We start from the raw sequence: 18707 nt of genomic DNA, 5'->3' as shown, positions 1-18707 counted from the left end.
ATGTAAAGCTTCTGGAACACCTGATATTCTTTTTCATGTAGAAAGTTGTCCATCTGAATAGACAGGAAAATTACAATTTAGTTTTGTTAACTTAATTTATTTCATTGTAGTCACTGTATTTATTTATTTTTACAGTTGCTGCCAGCATCCAAAAAACAAGCAAATCCCATTATTAATTTATTTAACAGTGATATAGGTGTTCCTTCTCTTACATTAATGAGCCACCTTTTCTGAAATGGGCACTTTATTACTGGCAGTAGGTGAAAAGTCAATAGCTTTAGAGTGGAAAAGGCCCAGTTGCATCTAAGTTCAACTGTATAATATGCTATAGCTGAGAAACAGGATTTAATTTCATTATTAAACCTGTACATGCCTTTGGAAGCTGGACAGTTTTAGCTGACTTTTCTTAGCTGGTTGGCTATCCAAACTAGTGAGAAATCTGATGTACAGTCCTACGGCACTGAAAATTCTTTATTTCTTTTTCTAATACAAACTTTTGTTAGCTTGAACTCAGCTGAACGTAATTTGCCCCGCAGCAAAGGTCTTTGACTGTATTTCCCATCTGCGCTGCTGCTGCTGCTGCTGAAGTCTGCTAGATTTCCCCACAACCAAAATACCTTAGCCTATCCTATATATCTTATGTGACGGAGCTTAATGTTTGTCCTGTGATAGCCTGCAGGATCTCCTGCTGTTCAGCTTCTGAGCCAGGGCTGACATCAGGATTTCTGTCTGTAGGCTTGGCCCATCAATATGGGATAGAGGGGCTTTGTCACCTTCTGAAGGCCAGTATGCCTCCTTCGGGGAGAAACCACAGATGGCATCGGCCCCTCCGGACTGCGTGCCGGGGGGCCATGATGACAACAGGCATCTTGTTCAATGGAGCTGAGAGGATGCAGTTATTCCTGCCAGCGAGGGAAGTGAAAATGAAAGTCATCATAAAAATGGAAGAAAGAGAAACATCTGTGGTGCTCTTTAAAAAAAGAGCACACTGGTAGATGCAAAGGGGCATGCTCCTCGAGAAGAAACAAATCTGAGCAGCACAGTGTCTGGAAGGGGGCTGAACCACACAGTACTTGAAAGCCCCCAGCAAACAGAGGCAGGGAACTGCGTTCACAGGTGGTTTTTATTCTGAGGAACTGTGATAATCTCTTGATGCATTGAAACGGACAGGTGATCCATTTGTAAATACTTTTCTACTGTTGAAGGTGTTTTTTGTGGCAAATAACATGTATTAAACCAAAAACTGAAATAGTGGAGCTGGGAGGAGAATGTACTTACACTCCTGGTGATTTGGAGGGATTGCCGTTGGTGTAGACACCCAGCATTTGGCTTAGAAGGAGGGGGCACTGCTGAAGAGCCTGGGCTAAGAAAGTGTGCGCAGAGCAGCAGACCTCCAGCTACGGTAGCTGAGGGGTCATGGCATGTTCTTCAGTCTGATTTATTCAGTTTAAGGACTGTCGGGCAAATATCGTTGCCAAGAAATAGCCCAGAATGTGAGGAAGAGATGCTGCACGCTCCCACCAGGCATATGGCAGCTTTTAAGGAAGTGGATCTAATGTTTGACCCAAAGACAGCAAATGAGGTTTCTAACAAGAAGAAATCGCAGTAGATACGTGGTTTTATTTTCAGACTCTATTCTGCCTAAGGGACTCCAGCAGAAGAGAGAGTAGGATGGATCTCTACAACAGCAGCTGAGAATTAATCCTTAACCTCTAAACTTCAACCTGTTACTTTTCTATAGGTTCATGAGACAGGAAATTCTCTAATGCCATGTCCAGTGTATTTGTTCCAAACTGGTATTGCTGAGTGATTAAAATATGACTGTCAAATCCAAAATTGTTACCGTGGGGATTCTTCAAGGAATTCTTAAGTCAAGGCAGACTCTGGCTTTCTTTTAAATATGGCAAAATAGCCACGAGTTTTGTCACTCCTACACTTAATGTGCGAATTTCTTTAACATAAGCACTGACAAACCTGCCTCATTCAAAGAAGGCATTCATAGGAAAGGGATTTTTATTTTTAGCTTTCAGAGAATGCAAGGAGCTGGCAACCAAAATAGCAGCAGATGGGAATCCTGTTGTCCCTGCTCAGAAAGGGCCTTCAAAGGCTTTGGGCCATCTTTCCATCTCAGCAAATCCTAACTTGAGCTTTCGGTCACATTTTGGAATATGCAATCACCTTCAAATAGTTTGATAAAAATCAAGCAAACCTGGGTAGACAAAGCAATGGTGTATTAAGGTTATTTCCCCCTCTACTAGCCACTGTTTCTTCAGGATGAGTAAACAGACTTCCAAATGGAAAATAAGCTGGAACGATGTTTCAAGAATTTTGCCTGTGTCTTTCTGCAGCTGGGCAGCAGATGTGCTGGACAGAGGATGCTCTGGGCAGCCTGTGAAGATTGGGCAGATACTACATTCTAACAGCCAGTTACGGTTGCATCCCTCCTGGTGAAACTGTAAAGGTCTTCTCTTCACCTTTCAATGCAGTAAAAACAATGAGAGCAATGCCAAGGAGAACTCAAAATAAATAGCTTTGGTCTACAACCAAGTCTTCCTTGACAGTAACAGAACAGGCCGTCAGTAGCCTCATCTGTCTTGCTCCCAAATCCTGCCGCACTGGAAGGGATCTGCCTTTTCTTAATACCTGCTGGTCTTTAGCCACTGAGCAGCTCGGTTCTCCCCTGCATCCCTGTGTTCTTGCTGGCAGTGTTTCAGTGTCCAGCCTATCCTTCCCGTAAAACCTTTGGGAATCCTGCGAAAACTGCAAGATGGCAAGTTTTACCAAAAAGGCCCGTGATGCCTACAAACGTCCCGCAGTCCCTAAGCTTCCCACCTTCCCCCCAACTTGTTCAAGTTCCTGGACGAAGGGAGGCCTTCATACACATTGTAGCTGTTTTGTGTCTTTGGTTCTTTACGCCCTAATTCTCAACAATCCTTTGCATTTTCTTCCATGCTGATTCCTCAGCTGCCATTTCTGAGGACTATCCATTGTGGCCCCAAGATCTTTTTCCTGAGTGGCAATAGCTAATCATAGTGTAGGTAGTTTGCATTGTCCTCCTCCCCCTGAGCACTACTTGGTGTTTACTGATAGAGTGTCACCTGCTGTTTTGTCACCCCATGCTGTAACGATCCCTCTGCCGCTTCTTGCAGCCAGCTTTCAGACTGACTATTCAGAACAACTTGGTGGGTCACCTAACTCCTTCATTTCATTGCTCATTCCATTTTCCTGGAAACAACCTGGATACGTTGCACAGCACAGGCTCCAGAAATGATCCTTCCAGGCCCTGGAAAGGATCCTTCCAGCAGGTGAAACACGTGGGAAAGTGGAGAATCCCTCGCTGTATTCCTACCCTCGACGTGCTCTCCTTCAGCAAGCGCAGAAGACGGTGCTGCTTTTCACCTCACTGCAGCCAAGATTATCGGGAAGTCTTTGGCGCAGGGCTCCATGGAAAGTCCTTGGAACATCTGCGACACTGACCCAGCAACTTTCCCCCTGCGCAGGCCCCTGGCAGAGAGCGCAGTGCCCAGGGCTGCTCTGACCGGGCTGGGGTGAAGGTGGACGTGGCACTGGGGAATCCAGCCCGCTCCTCGGCTGATTCCCCATCCCTCCTCGGCTGGCAGCCGGAGCTCCCGTGCGAGACCCGGCCCCGAGTGCCCCGACACCCCGGGCCTCCGAAGGAAGGGACGCGGGGCTGGTGGCTCCGCGGGAGCCCCTCCACGGAGGGCGAGCAGAGACGCCGGGAACAGCCGGGACACGGCTCCTCGCAGATGGCGGGGGCAACCATTTGCCCCGCGGGCTCGGCACTGTCCACCCCGCCGGTGCCCGGGGCCGCTGGGCGCCAGGAAGCAGCGCGGAGGCCGAGCCCTGCGCGCCGCCCGCCCGGCCCCGGCTCCCGGGCTTATCACGAACCGCCCCGCGGCGGCTCCGAGCAGCCGGGCCGGGCGCCGCGGCTCCCGCTCTCCCCGGCGACCAGCGGGCGGGCACCGGACCCCGCCGCCCGGCTGCCTCCCGTCCCCTGTCCCCTCGGCGCTGCCAGGGCGCCTCGGCGGGGGCCGGCGGCCGCGCCGCCATGGAGGGCGAGGCGAACGGGACCCTCCGCTCGCCCTGCGGCGCCAGCGAGCCGCCCTACTCGCAGGAGCTCCTCCGGAGTAAGTGCGGCCGCCCGCCCGGGACGGGGCGAGGCGGCGGGGCCGAGGGAGAGGGGACTGCTCGCTGCCCGCCGGCCGTTAACGGCCCGCCGGCCGGCCGTTAACGGCCCGCCGCGGCGGGTGGCGGGGCTGCCCCTGCCCCTGAGAGAGCAGGGTGGGCGGCGAGGGGAAGGGTGGGAGGCGGGGAGCGGCGCGGCCGCCCGGTACCTGCCGAACCGAGCGCTGGAGCAGCCCACAGACCTGCGCCTGGCCTCAGGCTCCGCTGCCGTGAGGGCAAAGGTGTGGAGATGCCCGCTGAGATGCGGCACTGCTTCGCCTGCAGCCACGTCTAGAAGTGCGGGGTTTATTTCGAAGCAGGTGAGGTTAAAGAGGCTCGGGCAGAGGCTCACCTTTGCAGGCACTGCTCGGTACGCCTTTAGATAGGCTACGGCCGCAGCGGGAGTTGGTACCCGTGACGAGCACGAACCTCTCCTAAATTAAGCATGACTCCACTGCAGTGCTTTCTTCTGTCACCTTTCTTGGGGGAAAATACACCTCAACCATCAGCCTGGGTAGAAGTTGATATCCATACCCAGTGTCAATGGAGACATAAAATCCATCAGCTGTGGGTAAATATTGACATCCACATCCAGATTTAAGGGAGAAGTAAGAAAGAATTTGGTGAAGGCATCAAGTTTTATCTCAGGCTAGGTATATCAGGGGCTTATCCTTACATTGTTTGCGTGCCCCACAAACTTCCACTGAGCCTCTAAAAAGTTTGCATGCCTAAGGAAGTTATACACAAACATGCCTATGAACATACAATGGAAGGAATGAACTAATATTGAGTAAATACATTTGTGCTTGTAGTCTGCCTGGAAAAGTTCCCAGAATACATATTTACTGTATTTATGTATTACATATTTATTTATATTCTGTGGTGTACTTGCATTCATCTAAGGACATTTGTCCTGGAACTCCACCTTTCTGAAGGGGACGTTTGCATAATGCTTTGAGAACATGGAGGCATATTCTTCCCATATGCTGTCTGTGGATCCTGGAAAGATTAGTCATGAACTAAAGTTTAACTATTTGAATCATCCTGTGGAGTCAATGGCCTATCTATATAGCTAAGGATGAGTGCAAGTCTTTGCAGGAATAGGGCTAAGAAGCCCCTCAGAGATGGTGTCTTTACATTAAATGTTTGGAATGCTTATGAAATAAATCAGGACTGTCTGTTTTCTTTTCTTTCTCTCCAGGCCTTGACCTACCAGGAAGATTTCTCTTTGCGATCTTGACTCTGATGATGCTAATTGCCAATCTGGTGTTTATGGAGGAAGTGGTCTACATCTACAGGAAAATCCCCTCCTCCAAAAGATCAATCATAATTTGGATTAATGCTGCAGCTCCAGTAAGTTATCATGGAAAAGAGATAAAATTGAATGTTGAAAGTGGAGTTTCCCTGAAAATCCACATGAACCTGCTTTATCTCTGCCCTTCGTACAACCCTCCTCCCTTTCTCTGTAGGTGATCGCTACTACTTCATGCATTGGCATGTGGATTCCTCGCTCAACAATGTTTACAGATTTCACAGCATCAGTGTGAGTATTCTGCTTGTTTCTAGACATTGCCCCAAACCCTGAATTTCTTCCCTTTAAACATCTGCTGGTCTTGGTAAACACAGTCATTTTCTAAATTTAACAATTTAGTAATTTTTGGTTTGAGTTGAAATCTCTTGGCAGCTCTTTTCTGGGAGGTGGAAAATGCTAAAGCACATCCCAGTGCTACAGTCCCCTAGTGTGGGAACCTCCGTATGAAAGATCTGTGACTCGCATGTAATTGATCCCTTAGATTGACAGTAGCTTTGAAGCAGTACTCTTTCTTTCCTCTCTCTGCGTGTCATGTGGAATGAGACTCTGACCTGTGACTTCTCTGCGCTTTTACTAATGATGAGGCATGGAGGTCTGTTATTAACGGTGGCAAGTGAGCCTCCGATGAGTATATCAATGTAAAAATGTTCTGTGGTTGTCCTGATAAAAGCACTTTCTGTACACGCATGACAGCTCTGATGCGCACAGAGAAGAATGGAGAAATGTGACCCTTGCTTTCTGGAGGTGATGGCGCAGCCCTGGTAGGCAGAGCCAGGTGGGGGGATGCCGTGGCCTTGGGCACTCCACAGTTGATTTTGGGATGATTTTGGAACCCACCGCAGGACAGTATCACAGACTCTCGTGAATAGCCTCACCCCTTGTCGCATTGCATTTACAAAGGGAGTACAGTAAAAAAGGAGGGAAAACACCGTAGTAGGGAACGCTGTGAGTGTGCAGCCATTTGTGCAGGTAGTGCAGATTACCAGAAACTTCCAAGGATCCAGTCTCATGGCACTTTAAGCCTGTCTGAATCGCCCCTCTTCCTTTGCCCAAGCTGCAGGTTCCTGTCCCCTCACTTGCATCCACTACCACCCAGTCTCCAGCAGCACAACAAGCTCCTTCAAGGAGGCATTGCAGGTGAAGAGGACCTCTTTTATTTGGTGGCATTGGATTTCAGTGAATCAGTTCCCTAAATCAGTTTGGGAAAGGGAGGAAAGGGTGGTTGCACAATCTGTAGCTCCTGGGAAGGGTTGAGACTGCAGCTGGTGAAGGAGGGAGAGGTGGGGTTGCAGCAGTCAGTGCTTGGATCGGCTTTGGCTGCCCAGGAACCACACCCTGACTGGGGCAGCACATACAATGATAGCTCTATGTATATGAACCTAGCCATGTTTCTTCTTGTTGGTTGTCAGTGGTTTTCTTTAAAGGAGGAATAGGACTTGTTGTGAAAAGTTTGGACCAGTCAGAACTAGGTAACAGATAGGAAAATATGCCCATAATGACTTGGGCCAGAAAAGCCTGTGCTTTAACACTGACTCTGCCACCAGCCACCAAGTGCGGCTTTGGGAAATTCTACAGCTACTCTGTGGCTCAGTTTATTCCTCTTTTGGTGAGGTTAGGGCAGTTCTGGTCCTCCAAGGTGAGGGAAAGCTGAAGGTTTTTCACAGCCAGCGTTAGACTTTCTGTTGATTGCAAAGCGCAAGTTGGAAAAACCCTGGATGGAAGGCGGCACTGGCATGCAAGAGACACACAGGCAAGTTCAAGCTGGCATTTTCTTCCTCTCCTAGATTTTTTGCCATAGTTATCCACAAGTTCCTGCTGATGATGATTAAAGAGTGTGGAGGTCAGAAGTTGCTCCTCAGGCGGTTTGAAAATGGTCGCTTCAAGGTCAGCACCGGTCCCTGCTGCTGCTGCTGCCTTTGCCTCCCTCGTGTGCGCATCACTAGGTGAGTTGCCCTTTAAGATTTCCCAGCTGGAAAACGGCTGCTGGAATTCAGCCAACTTGGCAAGGCCAGGCTTACAGCAAAGGGCCTCCCCGCTTCCTGAAAGTCAGTCTCAAGCCCTCTCTTTTAAACAGTGCCATCACTTTGGGGCTGTACACCACCACTAATTTATTTTGTTTTTATAATGTAGAATTTTGCATAAGAGCTGAGAGCATGAGCTCTCTCAGTTTAACCCAGTGCAGTGTTCCCACTCATAGTAATGTGGAGCACTGTGTTATCTCCCCAACTACTCCCATTCTCTTTCAAGAAACCAGTTCTATAGTAAGCAATGGTGTGTGGGAGGAGGGATTTCTACTCTAGAAAACCTAATAATTTAGATTTCAGTTTCTTTTCATTCCAGAAGGGAACCAAATTGGGTATTTTTCACAAGCACAATTGTCAAATTGAGGCTGTCTTGAAAGAAAATTTCTTACTTCAATGAAATTGAAATACTTCATTTGGGTTTTGACTTTAAAACTACTTCAGAATAAAATAATTTTTAGAACAAAAAATAGATGTAATTCCTGGAAAGCTTTGATCTCAATGAAATGACATTGCCTGGTGAGGCAAAAGCAAATATTTTTTTCTACTAAACTTAGTATTAAAGCACCTTTGAGAAGTAGGGTGAGGATGGAGACCTGCACCTGCGGGAGCCAATATACTGTAACAGAAACCCTGCCTCCTTTGAGCACTGCCTGGTGGGGCTCCTTCTTTGGCTAGTGTCACCCTGTCATTTGCATGCAGCTCCACAGCCTGGAAGGCTTGTGTATTTCCCAGGGCTTTCCTACTGGCACAGAGTATGAGAGTGTTTCTCTCATTCAGAGCAAAAGCTGATGGACTGAATGTGCAAGACAGAGACGTTTCTATGACGCCCTGGTCGTTAGTGTCAGAGGGACCTAGGGACTTTATTGTCTGGTTAAATGAAAGTGGCAAACAGAACGCAGCATAGTGGTTTGTGATGCTTTTGCAAAAATTCTTTATTTTTATTGTAATAATCCTTCCTTAAACTGCCTCATTTGGTATTGGACTTTAAACTCTTTTTTTCCATAATTTTATTTTAATGGAATAACAGTAATTATTTACATGGAGGGGGCACCAAGAAGAATAGGTAGTAAACCAACTGAAAAACATACCTCCAAAAATGGAAGTAATACAATGACGTAAAATCAGCAACTACTGATATGGATCTAAATGACTCCTACTAATTTTCATGGGCATTGGTTCAGGCTCATTTCAGCAATCAGAGCTGAAGAAGTGCCATGGGACAGAGCTGTGCTATAGATCTATAGAGCTGTGTCACCAGTATATTTGTTTTTCTTCCCGTGTCTGTCACCCTCTGTATAGGTTGTGGGAGCTGAGAGCCTGGGAGAGGATCCTCTGCTCTGCCCTCCTATTGATCAATCCAGTGACAGTTTACCCAGGATGATATTAGCTAATAGTAACTCCTTTCAGGAACTAGATAGTGCTTACTACTGCTGGGAGGAAGGACAGCTGTCTGTTTAAAAAAACAGGCTTTTTGCTCTGCAGAGGGCTTAGGGCTCTTTCTCTGGCATCTGTAGCACTGGGAAACCCATCTGCTGTCTCTGCTTCTGACTTCTAGCCTTGTCCCATTACAGGGTACAATTTTTTTAAATATGGGCAAGCTATACTGGAGAAAGGTCAGTCTCATATTCTTCCCGTAGGTATCTTCTGGAGAAACAGGGAGCTACTCCAAAGGAGGGATTCATTCGTTTAAAAAGCTATATACTATTGAGCAGTCCTGGGAAAGCTAACAAGGTACAGTAGACTGATGAGCCAAAGTAACAAGCGATGCAGTGGGGAGAGATGTGGCAGAAGAGGTCTGATGGTTAAGAAAGATAGACCTGCATCAACAAGGAAGATAACTCCTGGCGTAGCAGTGACTGCAGTGTTTGTCATATTATTCTTCAAAGCCTTTTGGGAATAATAAATCTTTGAAAAGGCACACGCACTAAATGGCTGGCCAGTTGTAGGCCCTTCCACGTGTGTTTGTGCTGTTGATAACCCTGTGGTTATTAGCTCTATTAATCGAGCAATTCCTGTAATTCTTGGTTCATGGCTATGTCCTGTAACATACTAAATGGCAGCCCGTTTTCTGCTGAGGCATCTCTGATGGCAGTCTCGAGGGCCCAAGGAGCTACAGTGAAGACAACATTAACAGTATGGAAAATACACAGTGATAGACTAAAACGTGAGCCAGCCGTAGCAGCCGCAGCTTGTCCTGTGAAGACTGAGGGAGGGTTCACGTCAGTCAGCTTTCATGTCCTCTGTTAGCAAGTGCATCTGCCCCTTTCCTGGTGACCTTTTTAATGCCATCTGGCCAGGTTAATGTGTATGGGCTGTGTTCTGGACACAGTTTATAATGCCAGAAGTAAGGAAATCCTGAGCTGTCCTGCTGGCCTTGTGCAGTTGGCCAAGTAAAAGGTAGTTCTTTTCTCCTGCTAGAGTACAGAGGAGCAAAACCGGGTGGTTACATGGTAGTATTCATGATGCATTGAAAAACTACCAGTCATTTCACCTGGGTCTGTATGATTCCCTTTCTTGATCTGCCACGGGACTAGGAAGTGTCTGAGGAGGAAGGCTAAATTGGCCAATTTCATCAGAAAACTGAAATAGTAAGGCAACAAGGCAGGAGCAAGTGGCATTATTGTTCAGAAACCAGTTATGCTGCTGCTGGCTCTCTGGTTAGCTTCAGGGCAGAGAATGACACCATGTTTTGCCCAGCTTTGGTTAGTATGTAATTGCTGCAGAACAGGAAAAGTACTATTTTTGTAGAGACTTTATTAAATAAACACTGGGTAATTCTTGGAAAGATTTTCTAATCTTGAAGCTGTTCCTCCCACCCACATGCTACAGGAGTGGAAAAGTTATGCAGTTGAAAGTATCCAAAAAACGTTATTAAGGTTGCTAATAAGATTTTGGCCTATGTGATTTTTTTTTTTTTTTTGGCCAGGCAAACCCTCTTTTGGCTGAAGCTGTGCACCTTTCAGTTTGCTTTCCTTCGACCTGTGCTCATGTTTTTATCAGTAGTGCTTTGGACTAATGGCAATTACACCCTTTACAATGTAAGTAAATATTTTAATTGAAGATGGTCCACAAAATCCATAGGTTTTAGGGTTGATGTCAATATCTTAGCCTACAACTAAACTGTGAAATAGGACATGGGACATGGTTTAGTCTAGTCTACCCTTGATTGGTTTAGTGTGGACTTGGTAGTGTAGGTTAATGGTTGGACTGGATGATCTTAAAGGTCTTTTCCAATGTAAACGATTCTATGATTCTATAAATCTGGGACCACTTCCAAGTGAGTCCTTACTGTATTCTTTTGAGACCCTGAAACGTATAATTTCTGCCTTTCCCCAGACTCTCCATTTCCTGGCTTCTCTTGGAAGGAAACTGGCCATCAGGGTGGGCTGGGCATCAGGTTATTATGCTCCAGTATGTTTCCCAGCCTGTATGGTTAGAATAGCAGGACTGCAAGTTGCCCTGTGGGATGTACCTGTCCTGTGTTTTGTAAGGTACAGCCTTAAGAAACAACTATGTGTACTGGCTTGTAAACAGGAAGCCTAATTCTATGTTTTTCTGCAAATCACGGTGATTTTTATATCTGTGCAAAGTAGAAAAGATAGTACTGTACTTCTGCTTTGTACCATGTAAGCTGCAAGATGATGGAGAGGTCTGTATCTGCTAATAATTTTGCACTTCTTGGATAAGTCAGATTAAAAGTAGTACTTTTTTTGTTGTTTCATGGTGTAAAATAAATGACCCTTCTGAGATGTTATGCTGAATATGCTCTTATGAGCTGCTGAGTGTTCCCAGGTGTTGCTGGGGTCAGATTGAGGGGTTGTGTCGCCTGTTACCTTCCCAGGCTGAACCTATTTACACGTCTGTGCCTGCTGGGCGAGAGCACTGTGCTAACACTCCAGTTGGTACTGTGCAGTTTCCCCATGCAAACCCCAGCAACCGCTGCTGCCATCAGCTATCATGGAGGTAGAAACAAACATTTGAACGTCTGCATCATCCAGTTCACAACTTCTTTCTGGAAATAGTAAAAGGCACTGTAAAGCTTTATAGGTGTGCTTGTTTGATTTGCTTCTCAGTTATCTCCCAAAGGAGCTGCAATATGGATTAACTGCTTTGTTGCTGTCCTCACCATTATTGCTCTGTGGCCAGTTGGAATCATGTTTCAACAAGTTAGGACTCTCCTTATCTGTAAGAAGATCATCCCAAAGTTTGCTCTTTATCAGGTGAGAAGTTTAATATTTCTGATAAGAATGTCTCTTAACTGCTGATATAACACTGTCTCTCTGGTTCTTGGTCCTTTGTTGAAAAGTTATAGTATTCTTTTTTCCCATTAAATGCACTGTGGAAAGGCATATTTTTACCTGATTAAAGCCGCATCCCTTTGAAGCGTTCTCCTTGGCTGCTGTTCTGTTTCAGCTTGAGCCAATTTACCTCTAGTCTCTCAGGAGTGCTGGAGATGTGAAAGCCGTGTAAAATCCATTCATCTTCAGGCAACTGAAATCAAAACAGCACCTTCTGTGGGACTTGAGGGAAGCTTTGTAGATGCAGTATGCTGAAACACAATGTTAAAATGCTGGTGTGTACTTTTAAAAATTAGGAGAGGATGTAGAGTATTGTGTGGGTGGCTGTTGTTTGAGCTGTTTCAGCATGTCACAATGTTTGGTTTTGACAATATTTTTCTTGGCCATTCTGCACTTCAGAGTTAGATAATAATGAAAATACTGGCTGGTAATCATTAAATAGTAAGGAACAGAACCAGATAGGTTAGACTGAAAAAGGCCAGGGACAGGGCCACCCTATTCCACATCAGCCTGAAGAGAGTACAGCAGAATCCTTGGATATGCATCCTTTTTGAACAGGACGTATAGAGAGGCTGGTGCACTAAGGTTTCTGTTAAGTAAATTATTAAGCACTTAAAAATGCAATAAACAGGATAGTCATGCCTGCAAAGCTGCATTAGGGTGAATCCAGGTTTAAGATGGCAAACTGTTGATATGAGGGTTTATGCTCACTCAGTTACACCAGCAGCTGGAGAGACACTTGGATATCTCCAAGGCAGTGAAGGCCTAGCTCAACGAATAGCAGGTAATACGATGCATAAGTGATTGTTGCTGAAGCCAAGCTACGAAGAGTCCTTCATCTCTTCTGGCAAAGGAGCCAGTCCCGTATAACTCGGGGAGCACCACATCTCCCTGCTGTAGCAAAAAGAGAAGACGAGAGAAAGGACGTTCTTTGAGTCCTTCCTCCCCTAAGAGAGACCATAAGCTCATCGGTTAGATTAACAGGAAGTTTTTAAAGCATTGTTACCTATTATTCAGAGCTCAGTATTGTTTCAAATCCCAGCTGGGAGTTCTGTGTATATTGCACCTCCCAAATGAAGGGCTGAGAAGAAACACTTTTCAAACAGAGGTTTAATGTAACACTGGCATTCACAGCAATATCACCCTGACCTGAAGATGAAGTCTGCAGAATGGCAGGCAGCCTGCTGGTAAATGGGAGGAGAGGGAGGGCAAGAAAGGAGGAATGAGGCAAAAGAGGGCCTGTTAATAAAGGCAGAACTATAAACCTTTTCCTGGTAGCTAAGGCATCTGTTTTCTCTTTCTGGTGCAGTTTATCCTCATTCTGAACCACTTGCAGGCAGCTATTATCAACGTTTTGGCCATGCAAGGAATTATTCCCTGTGCTCCACCACTCTCCTCTTCAGCAAGAGGAGCATGTAAGTTCTTTTGGGAAGGATGTTGTTCATTTACTTATAAAGGTGTCAGTTCAGCATTGCTAACTGCAGTATCTGGTGTTTTCCCAAAATATTCATTTGCTGGGATCATGTAGCTTTTGGAGAATCTTAGCTTTTACTTAAAAAACAGTATCAAAATTTTATAGCTGTCATAGTCACAGAGAAAAACTTGGTAATGAGAAGAGTTGGAATCAGAAATGAGAGGACAAGAAATCAACATGCATAATTGCTGTTAAATCTCTTGCATTTTGGTTGCATAACTTATTGCATACTCATTGATAGGCAATACTGTACTTCTGTAACTGATTTTATTGCTGAGAGTGAGAGACACTCCATTATGGGGACAGGATGGTGAAGTTTGTTCCTTTTGCACAGATGAAAATTAATAAGCCAGGTATTCACTTTGTGTCTAATAGTCATTTTCTCCTTTTGGGGCTTCTCTTTGCCTCCCTTTTTTTTTTGGCAGATATGACCCAGCAGCTCCTCATCATGGAAATGTTTCTGATAACCCTAATCTCAAGGGTGGTCTATCGGAGAAGATACAATGACCTAGAGCCTCCGGAGTGTACGGCTGAAGAAGCTGGGGACAAGAAGCAGACTTCTCAGATTATCCCAAGTGATGCAGTTAGTGAAGATGGGTTGCCAAGGGTTTAGAAGCCCCGGTGCTCCTATTCTGCAGGAGCTGGAAGCTCAGCTTCAGGAGCTTGTGTGTTCTTGCACCACAAACGGCCACTGTCCATGTCGGAACAACTACTGACATAAACGCCTGTGAGCTGTAGCACTGAAAGGACCACTAGTGGAAAGATAACCCTGTTTATTCTCCAGTGATAGATACATGGTGTGAGGGTTTTCATACCATGTGATTTAGTAAGATTTCATACCATGTACTTTTATGCTGTTATTGAGCACTTGATGGTAGCCAAACTGTCTCACAATGTGGTTTTATTTTATTTTTAGTTTTTGGCTATTAGAATGGCTATGATTTAGAGTTAATCCAGTCACTGTTGTTCATCTCTCTTGACTTTTTTTAATCTTATTTCACCCTGGATTAATGTCATATGCCCAACACAGCATTTTCCCATCCTTCCTCCATTAAAAAGTATCAGCTCTCACTCTGCTACAAGCTCACCATAGCGAATTCTGATCAGTAAATACATTTGCATATGTTTGTTCTGAAATCCCCAAACCTGTCTGGGCTCTCCACCTACAAAAACGATGATTTCTTTAGGGCAAGACTTTTTACATTCTTTGGCAATTCACCTCCTAACTCGGTAAACACAGTTGCTGTTTGTAAATACATCGCTGGCAGATGTTCTTCCTAGTGACAGCAGATTCTCTGTCACTGGCCTGGAAAAAGAAAGTAGGAGTTAGAGTCTGAGATGTCTTCTGCCACTGCTCTGTGATGGTTATGTGGTGCTTTGGTTCTCTGCTTGGAAAATGGGAATAATGATACTCAAGATCCTTGTGATATAAGTGTCTGTAGGGATAAGAGTTATTGAAAGGAATCTCGTTCAAAAAAATCCATGCTTCCCCAGCTTCTTCACCCCAAATCTGACCTGCCCTGGCATTCGGTAGGACATCAAGTATTACAGGATCTTTTCAATTCACACCCATTGCTCTGTTTTGCATAAACCAGTTTTTACTTCTTGCAAATGATCCTGATGTTCTTGGATGAACCCAAGTGCTTTGGTTTAGCTCACTGTAATTTACAAAATGATACTGTGTTTAGTAAGCACTTGGGTATTCTGTTTTGTTGGGGCAGGAGGTGCAGCGTCATATACTAGCACTCATCTATCCTCATCTAGTCTGATCCCTAGAAGTAAATACCCAATCCATGCAGCAAGAATGCTTATTCCATACGTAGGGTGGGAAAATGTTTCATGTTGCAAAATATGTTAATAACATCTTTTACCTATATTGTGTAAAATACAGCTTATCATCAGAGCAAAGCTAGGCAGGTAGTGGGGCTTTATTTTCAGTTTACACGGAATTCAAAGAATACTTTCAGTTTGGGAGTTGCTGGAAAATGAAATATTCTGAAAACAGCTAGTGAACCATCTGGAAGTAGAAAAGGGGGTTAAATTAAACAAAATATTTTCTTCTTTCTGATTGAGGTCAGAAACAATATTTTCTTTAACAATTGAAGGATTCCATTATAGTAGGAAAACTGAATTTTTGTTTTGAAGTGTTTGAAATTATTTTTATATTTAATTTTTTTCTAAGCAGGCAGTCTGGGAAATTAATACAGATTCTTGAACTCATTAATGTGAGAGAATCTGCATTTTTCTCTGGAAAAATAATTTAGGTGAAAATTTTCACTCTGCATTAGAGTGTGTCAGTAGAATTAACTGGGATCAGCTAACATGTTCTTGACATGGGACATTTTCTTAATGTATTTTAACATTATGGCTATTAGCATCTTCCTAATGTTGCTTCATAGCAGTGTAGCCTAGGCCACAGGTACATTTGTAGACTTGCAGAGCAGTACTTAATTTCATAATGGCATTGGGAATGGTTGGCTGTGAGTTCAAGCAGCATCAAAACTGGAAAATAAAATATTTTGAGTTGGTAAGCAATCTTTGTGAATGGTTGTGGAAAACACTTGAAGTAGTAGAGCAAATGAGACAAATGAGCATTACTGGAAAGTGTTTTCTGCGAGGGGTATGCCTTGTTGCTTTGGCACAGAAGAGCAGACCATGCGCCGCAGCATGGACAGTGCATTCGAGAACAGACGGAGTGTATGGAGAAGTGGTGGTCTCTGTAGGTCCGGCGAAGGCAGCTGCCGGGCCACAGCAAGAGTCTTCACCCATCACTGTTGGTCTGGTATCTGTCGTGTCTCTGAAGTGCCTGTTAAATATATCTTGTAAACATCAGCATGGGCCTGATTTAGTCACAGGTATCGCTCACTGTTACGCTTTTAGGTAGATAATTAATACTTGTGATCTTCATCTTCAGCAATAAAATGTACCATGGTGATTGTCAAGCAGACTTCAGATTTGGCAGTGAAGATGAGTCTTTTTACTATGTGCAGTCATGGAGGTCTCATTCCAGAAGTCACTTGCTTACAAAGAACCCTTTTCAGAGCAAATTTGGACATACTTTATCTTAAATACGTGCCTAAGAGCTTTCCTGAGTTACAGCTTTTGTGAATGCAGTAAAATGTATGGGTCTTATTGTTACAAATTTTTTTACTACTTTTTTTTTTTTTTGTTGAGCTTTTTAAAGGAAGAATTTCTTCCCCACCTCTGGCTCAGACCAGTAGCTGTAGCCTGCCTAATCTGGGTAGGTGTCTGGGAGCTAGCAGCCAGGGGCAGCAGGTGGCCAGTACTGCCATGCATTCATTCAGATGCTCTTGAAATTAAAACATTGCAAATCACAACCTCTAGGTTGGACCTTAAGCAAGTCTGAGTATGGAAAAACAAATCAGCAAGACGGAAATTCCTCGTATCTCAGTTCTGATAAGGATCCCTTTCAGGTCAGTGAAAAAAATTCGCTTTCAATTATGTGTTTGTGATTAAAGCATTTGAAAACATTTAACAAAAGCTAGAAGATAAATTTCACAACTCATTTTATACAGGTGCTGTAAAGTAATGAGTGTTAAGGTGAGTTCATAACCTTTATGCTATGTTTGCTTGGGATTATCGTGTGAGGAAGGGTAAAGGTAATTTTATCGGTGTCTTTTGTGATGATAAAAGGCACCAACACCATTAAATAGAAAGATAAGCATACACAATGATGCATGATCGAAGGTTAAGAGAGTTAAGGCATTTGGAAGGAATTCATGAGAATGCAGGGGAAAAGATGAGTTAGTGTTTTGGGTGGCCATGCGCTCAAGATGCAGGTGTGAAGGTGAGCACTGACCACGAAGGCTCCTGGAGCGTCACTTAGGGGTATGCAGCACGAGCAGCACACGCACGAGGCGGGAGAATGAAGGCTAGCACCCTGTAATGTTGCAGGAGTGGGCTGGCAAACAAAAGCTGCTCAGTGCTCTTCTTTTCCGTCTGTCATTCAAGCTATTATTTTTGAAACAACACTAACCGAATTCCTCCTGTTCCAGAAGACCATGGTGCGGGCTCCCGGTGGCTGGAGCCTGGGCAGCGCTGGAACGTTGAAGAGGTCCCCGCAGCAGACCTCCTCGCAGTGGTGAGCTGTCATTGCCTAGGTAGGGCTAGCTATGGGGGGCAGTGAAGAGTGTATTTAAGTGCGTGCCTTTGTGTTTCATCAGCGTCAGCAGCAAAGGCCTCATGACTTAATACCCAAAGGATTTGTTTGGGGTGTTAAGAGGGTGTTCTGCTGATTATAGACCTTTCTATCCCTGCCTCCTCCCTCCAATTGTCCTGTCTGTTCCTGCACCCTGCCTCATTCACGCACTCAAGAGAAAAAAATGTGGCATGCTCCTCAGGGAGGAGGTGCAAGGGTGTAGGCTCATGCCTGCAGACCCAAGGGCAGCCAGGCGACAGAGCCTCCTTTCTATGCAGCATCTGTTTCCAAAGAAAGGCCAAGAAAAAAAGAAAAAAAAAGACAGTACAAAAGCTGAATTGTGATCCCATGGTTCCCAGAGCTGGAGTAGGGGAGGAAGTTAGGTAAGACAGTAAGGATACAAACAGTGGTAAATTGAACAAGTTAGGGAATAGGTAGGTTTAGTGTAGGCAGTAGAGAAGCCCGGAAAACGTCTCATGGATAACAGAGGAAGATAGCAGCCATTTGCTACACAGCTAATGAAAATGCTAGAATAGGTCTGTTGCAACAACTCGACCTATTCAATACATTGCCACTAGGCTTCCTTACCCTTTTAAACAAGGTCTGACTGCTGCTGACAGTTTGAATGCCACTGGTTACTGACAGCCATTCACGTGTTCCTTCAGGACAGTTCATGAATCTGCTTGCACCTCCCTAGCTCCCAGGTAAAATGGATTGCTATTTTTAAGACATGATGTGTGGGGGAAGAGGGCTAGATAACACACTGAGTTTTTTACTGCTTTAGATCCCTTTCAAAGTGATAACTAGGTAATTCTAACAGTTGTCTGGACTCGGTGAGCAAGATCATCTTTGTTTTAGCAAGGGGAACTGAGGCAGAGAAACCTAGAGAACTTGCCCAAAGCCACACAGGGGAATTTTGTATCAGCTAGGATCAGGCTGCAGAAGTTACCCAGCCTCACCTCCCTGCTCTCAAAAATGCTGCCTCTTAAATGTGGTAAGATCACAAATTAAGCTAAGAGTGTCCAAGTTAAATAATGGTTAGGTGAGTTAGATTATGGTTAGATAATGCCAGAACAATAAAATTAGTTGTTCTCAGCATTCATAACCTCATCTGAGTAAGAGCTACAGGTCAGAGCGTCGCTTTGTCGGTTGTGGAATTGGTGTGAAGACCAGACCTTTGTATTGTTGACTTGCAAGGAAAAATAGGCAGAATATCTAGGCTATTTTTCTCTGCCGAGTCACACCTTAGTGTAAC

General features: G+C 44.8%; 1 protein-coding gene across 1 annotated transcript; it reads left to right on the top strand.

Moving 5' to 3' along the window:
- The first annotated feature begins 4069 nt into the window (after nt 1–4069).
- Nucleotides 4070–13906, top strand: LOC104031837 (organic solute transporter subunit alpha-like). Its single transcript, XM_075727681.1, has 8 exons — nt 4070–4148; nt 5387–5538; nt 5655–5728; nt 7282–7440; nt 10448–10559; nt 11595–11741; nt 13129–13234; nt 13719–13906. Exons 1-8 carry the CDS (start codon nt 4070–4072, stop codon nt 13904–13906), a joined length of 1017 nt encoding a protein of 338 aa, XP_075583796.1.
- Nucleotides 13907–18707: the final 4801 nt, after the last annotated feature.

The sequence above is a fragment of the Pelecanus crispus genome, chromosome 1 (assembly GCF_030463565.1).
Source record: "Pelecanus crispus isolate bPelCri1 chromosome 1, bPelCri1.pri, whole genome shotgun sequence".
NCBI classification, from domain to species: Eukaryota; Metazoa; Chordata; class Aves; order Pelecaniformes; family Pelecanidae; genus Pelecanus; species Pelecanus crispus.
Note: the sequence above shows the minus strand (reverse complement) of the source record. Positions and strands in the feature narration are given on the sequence as shown.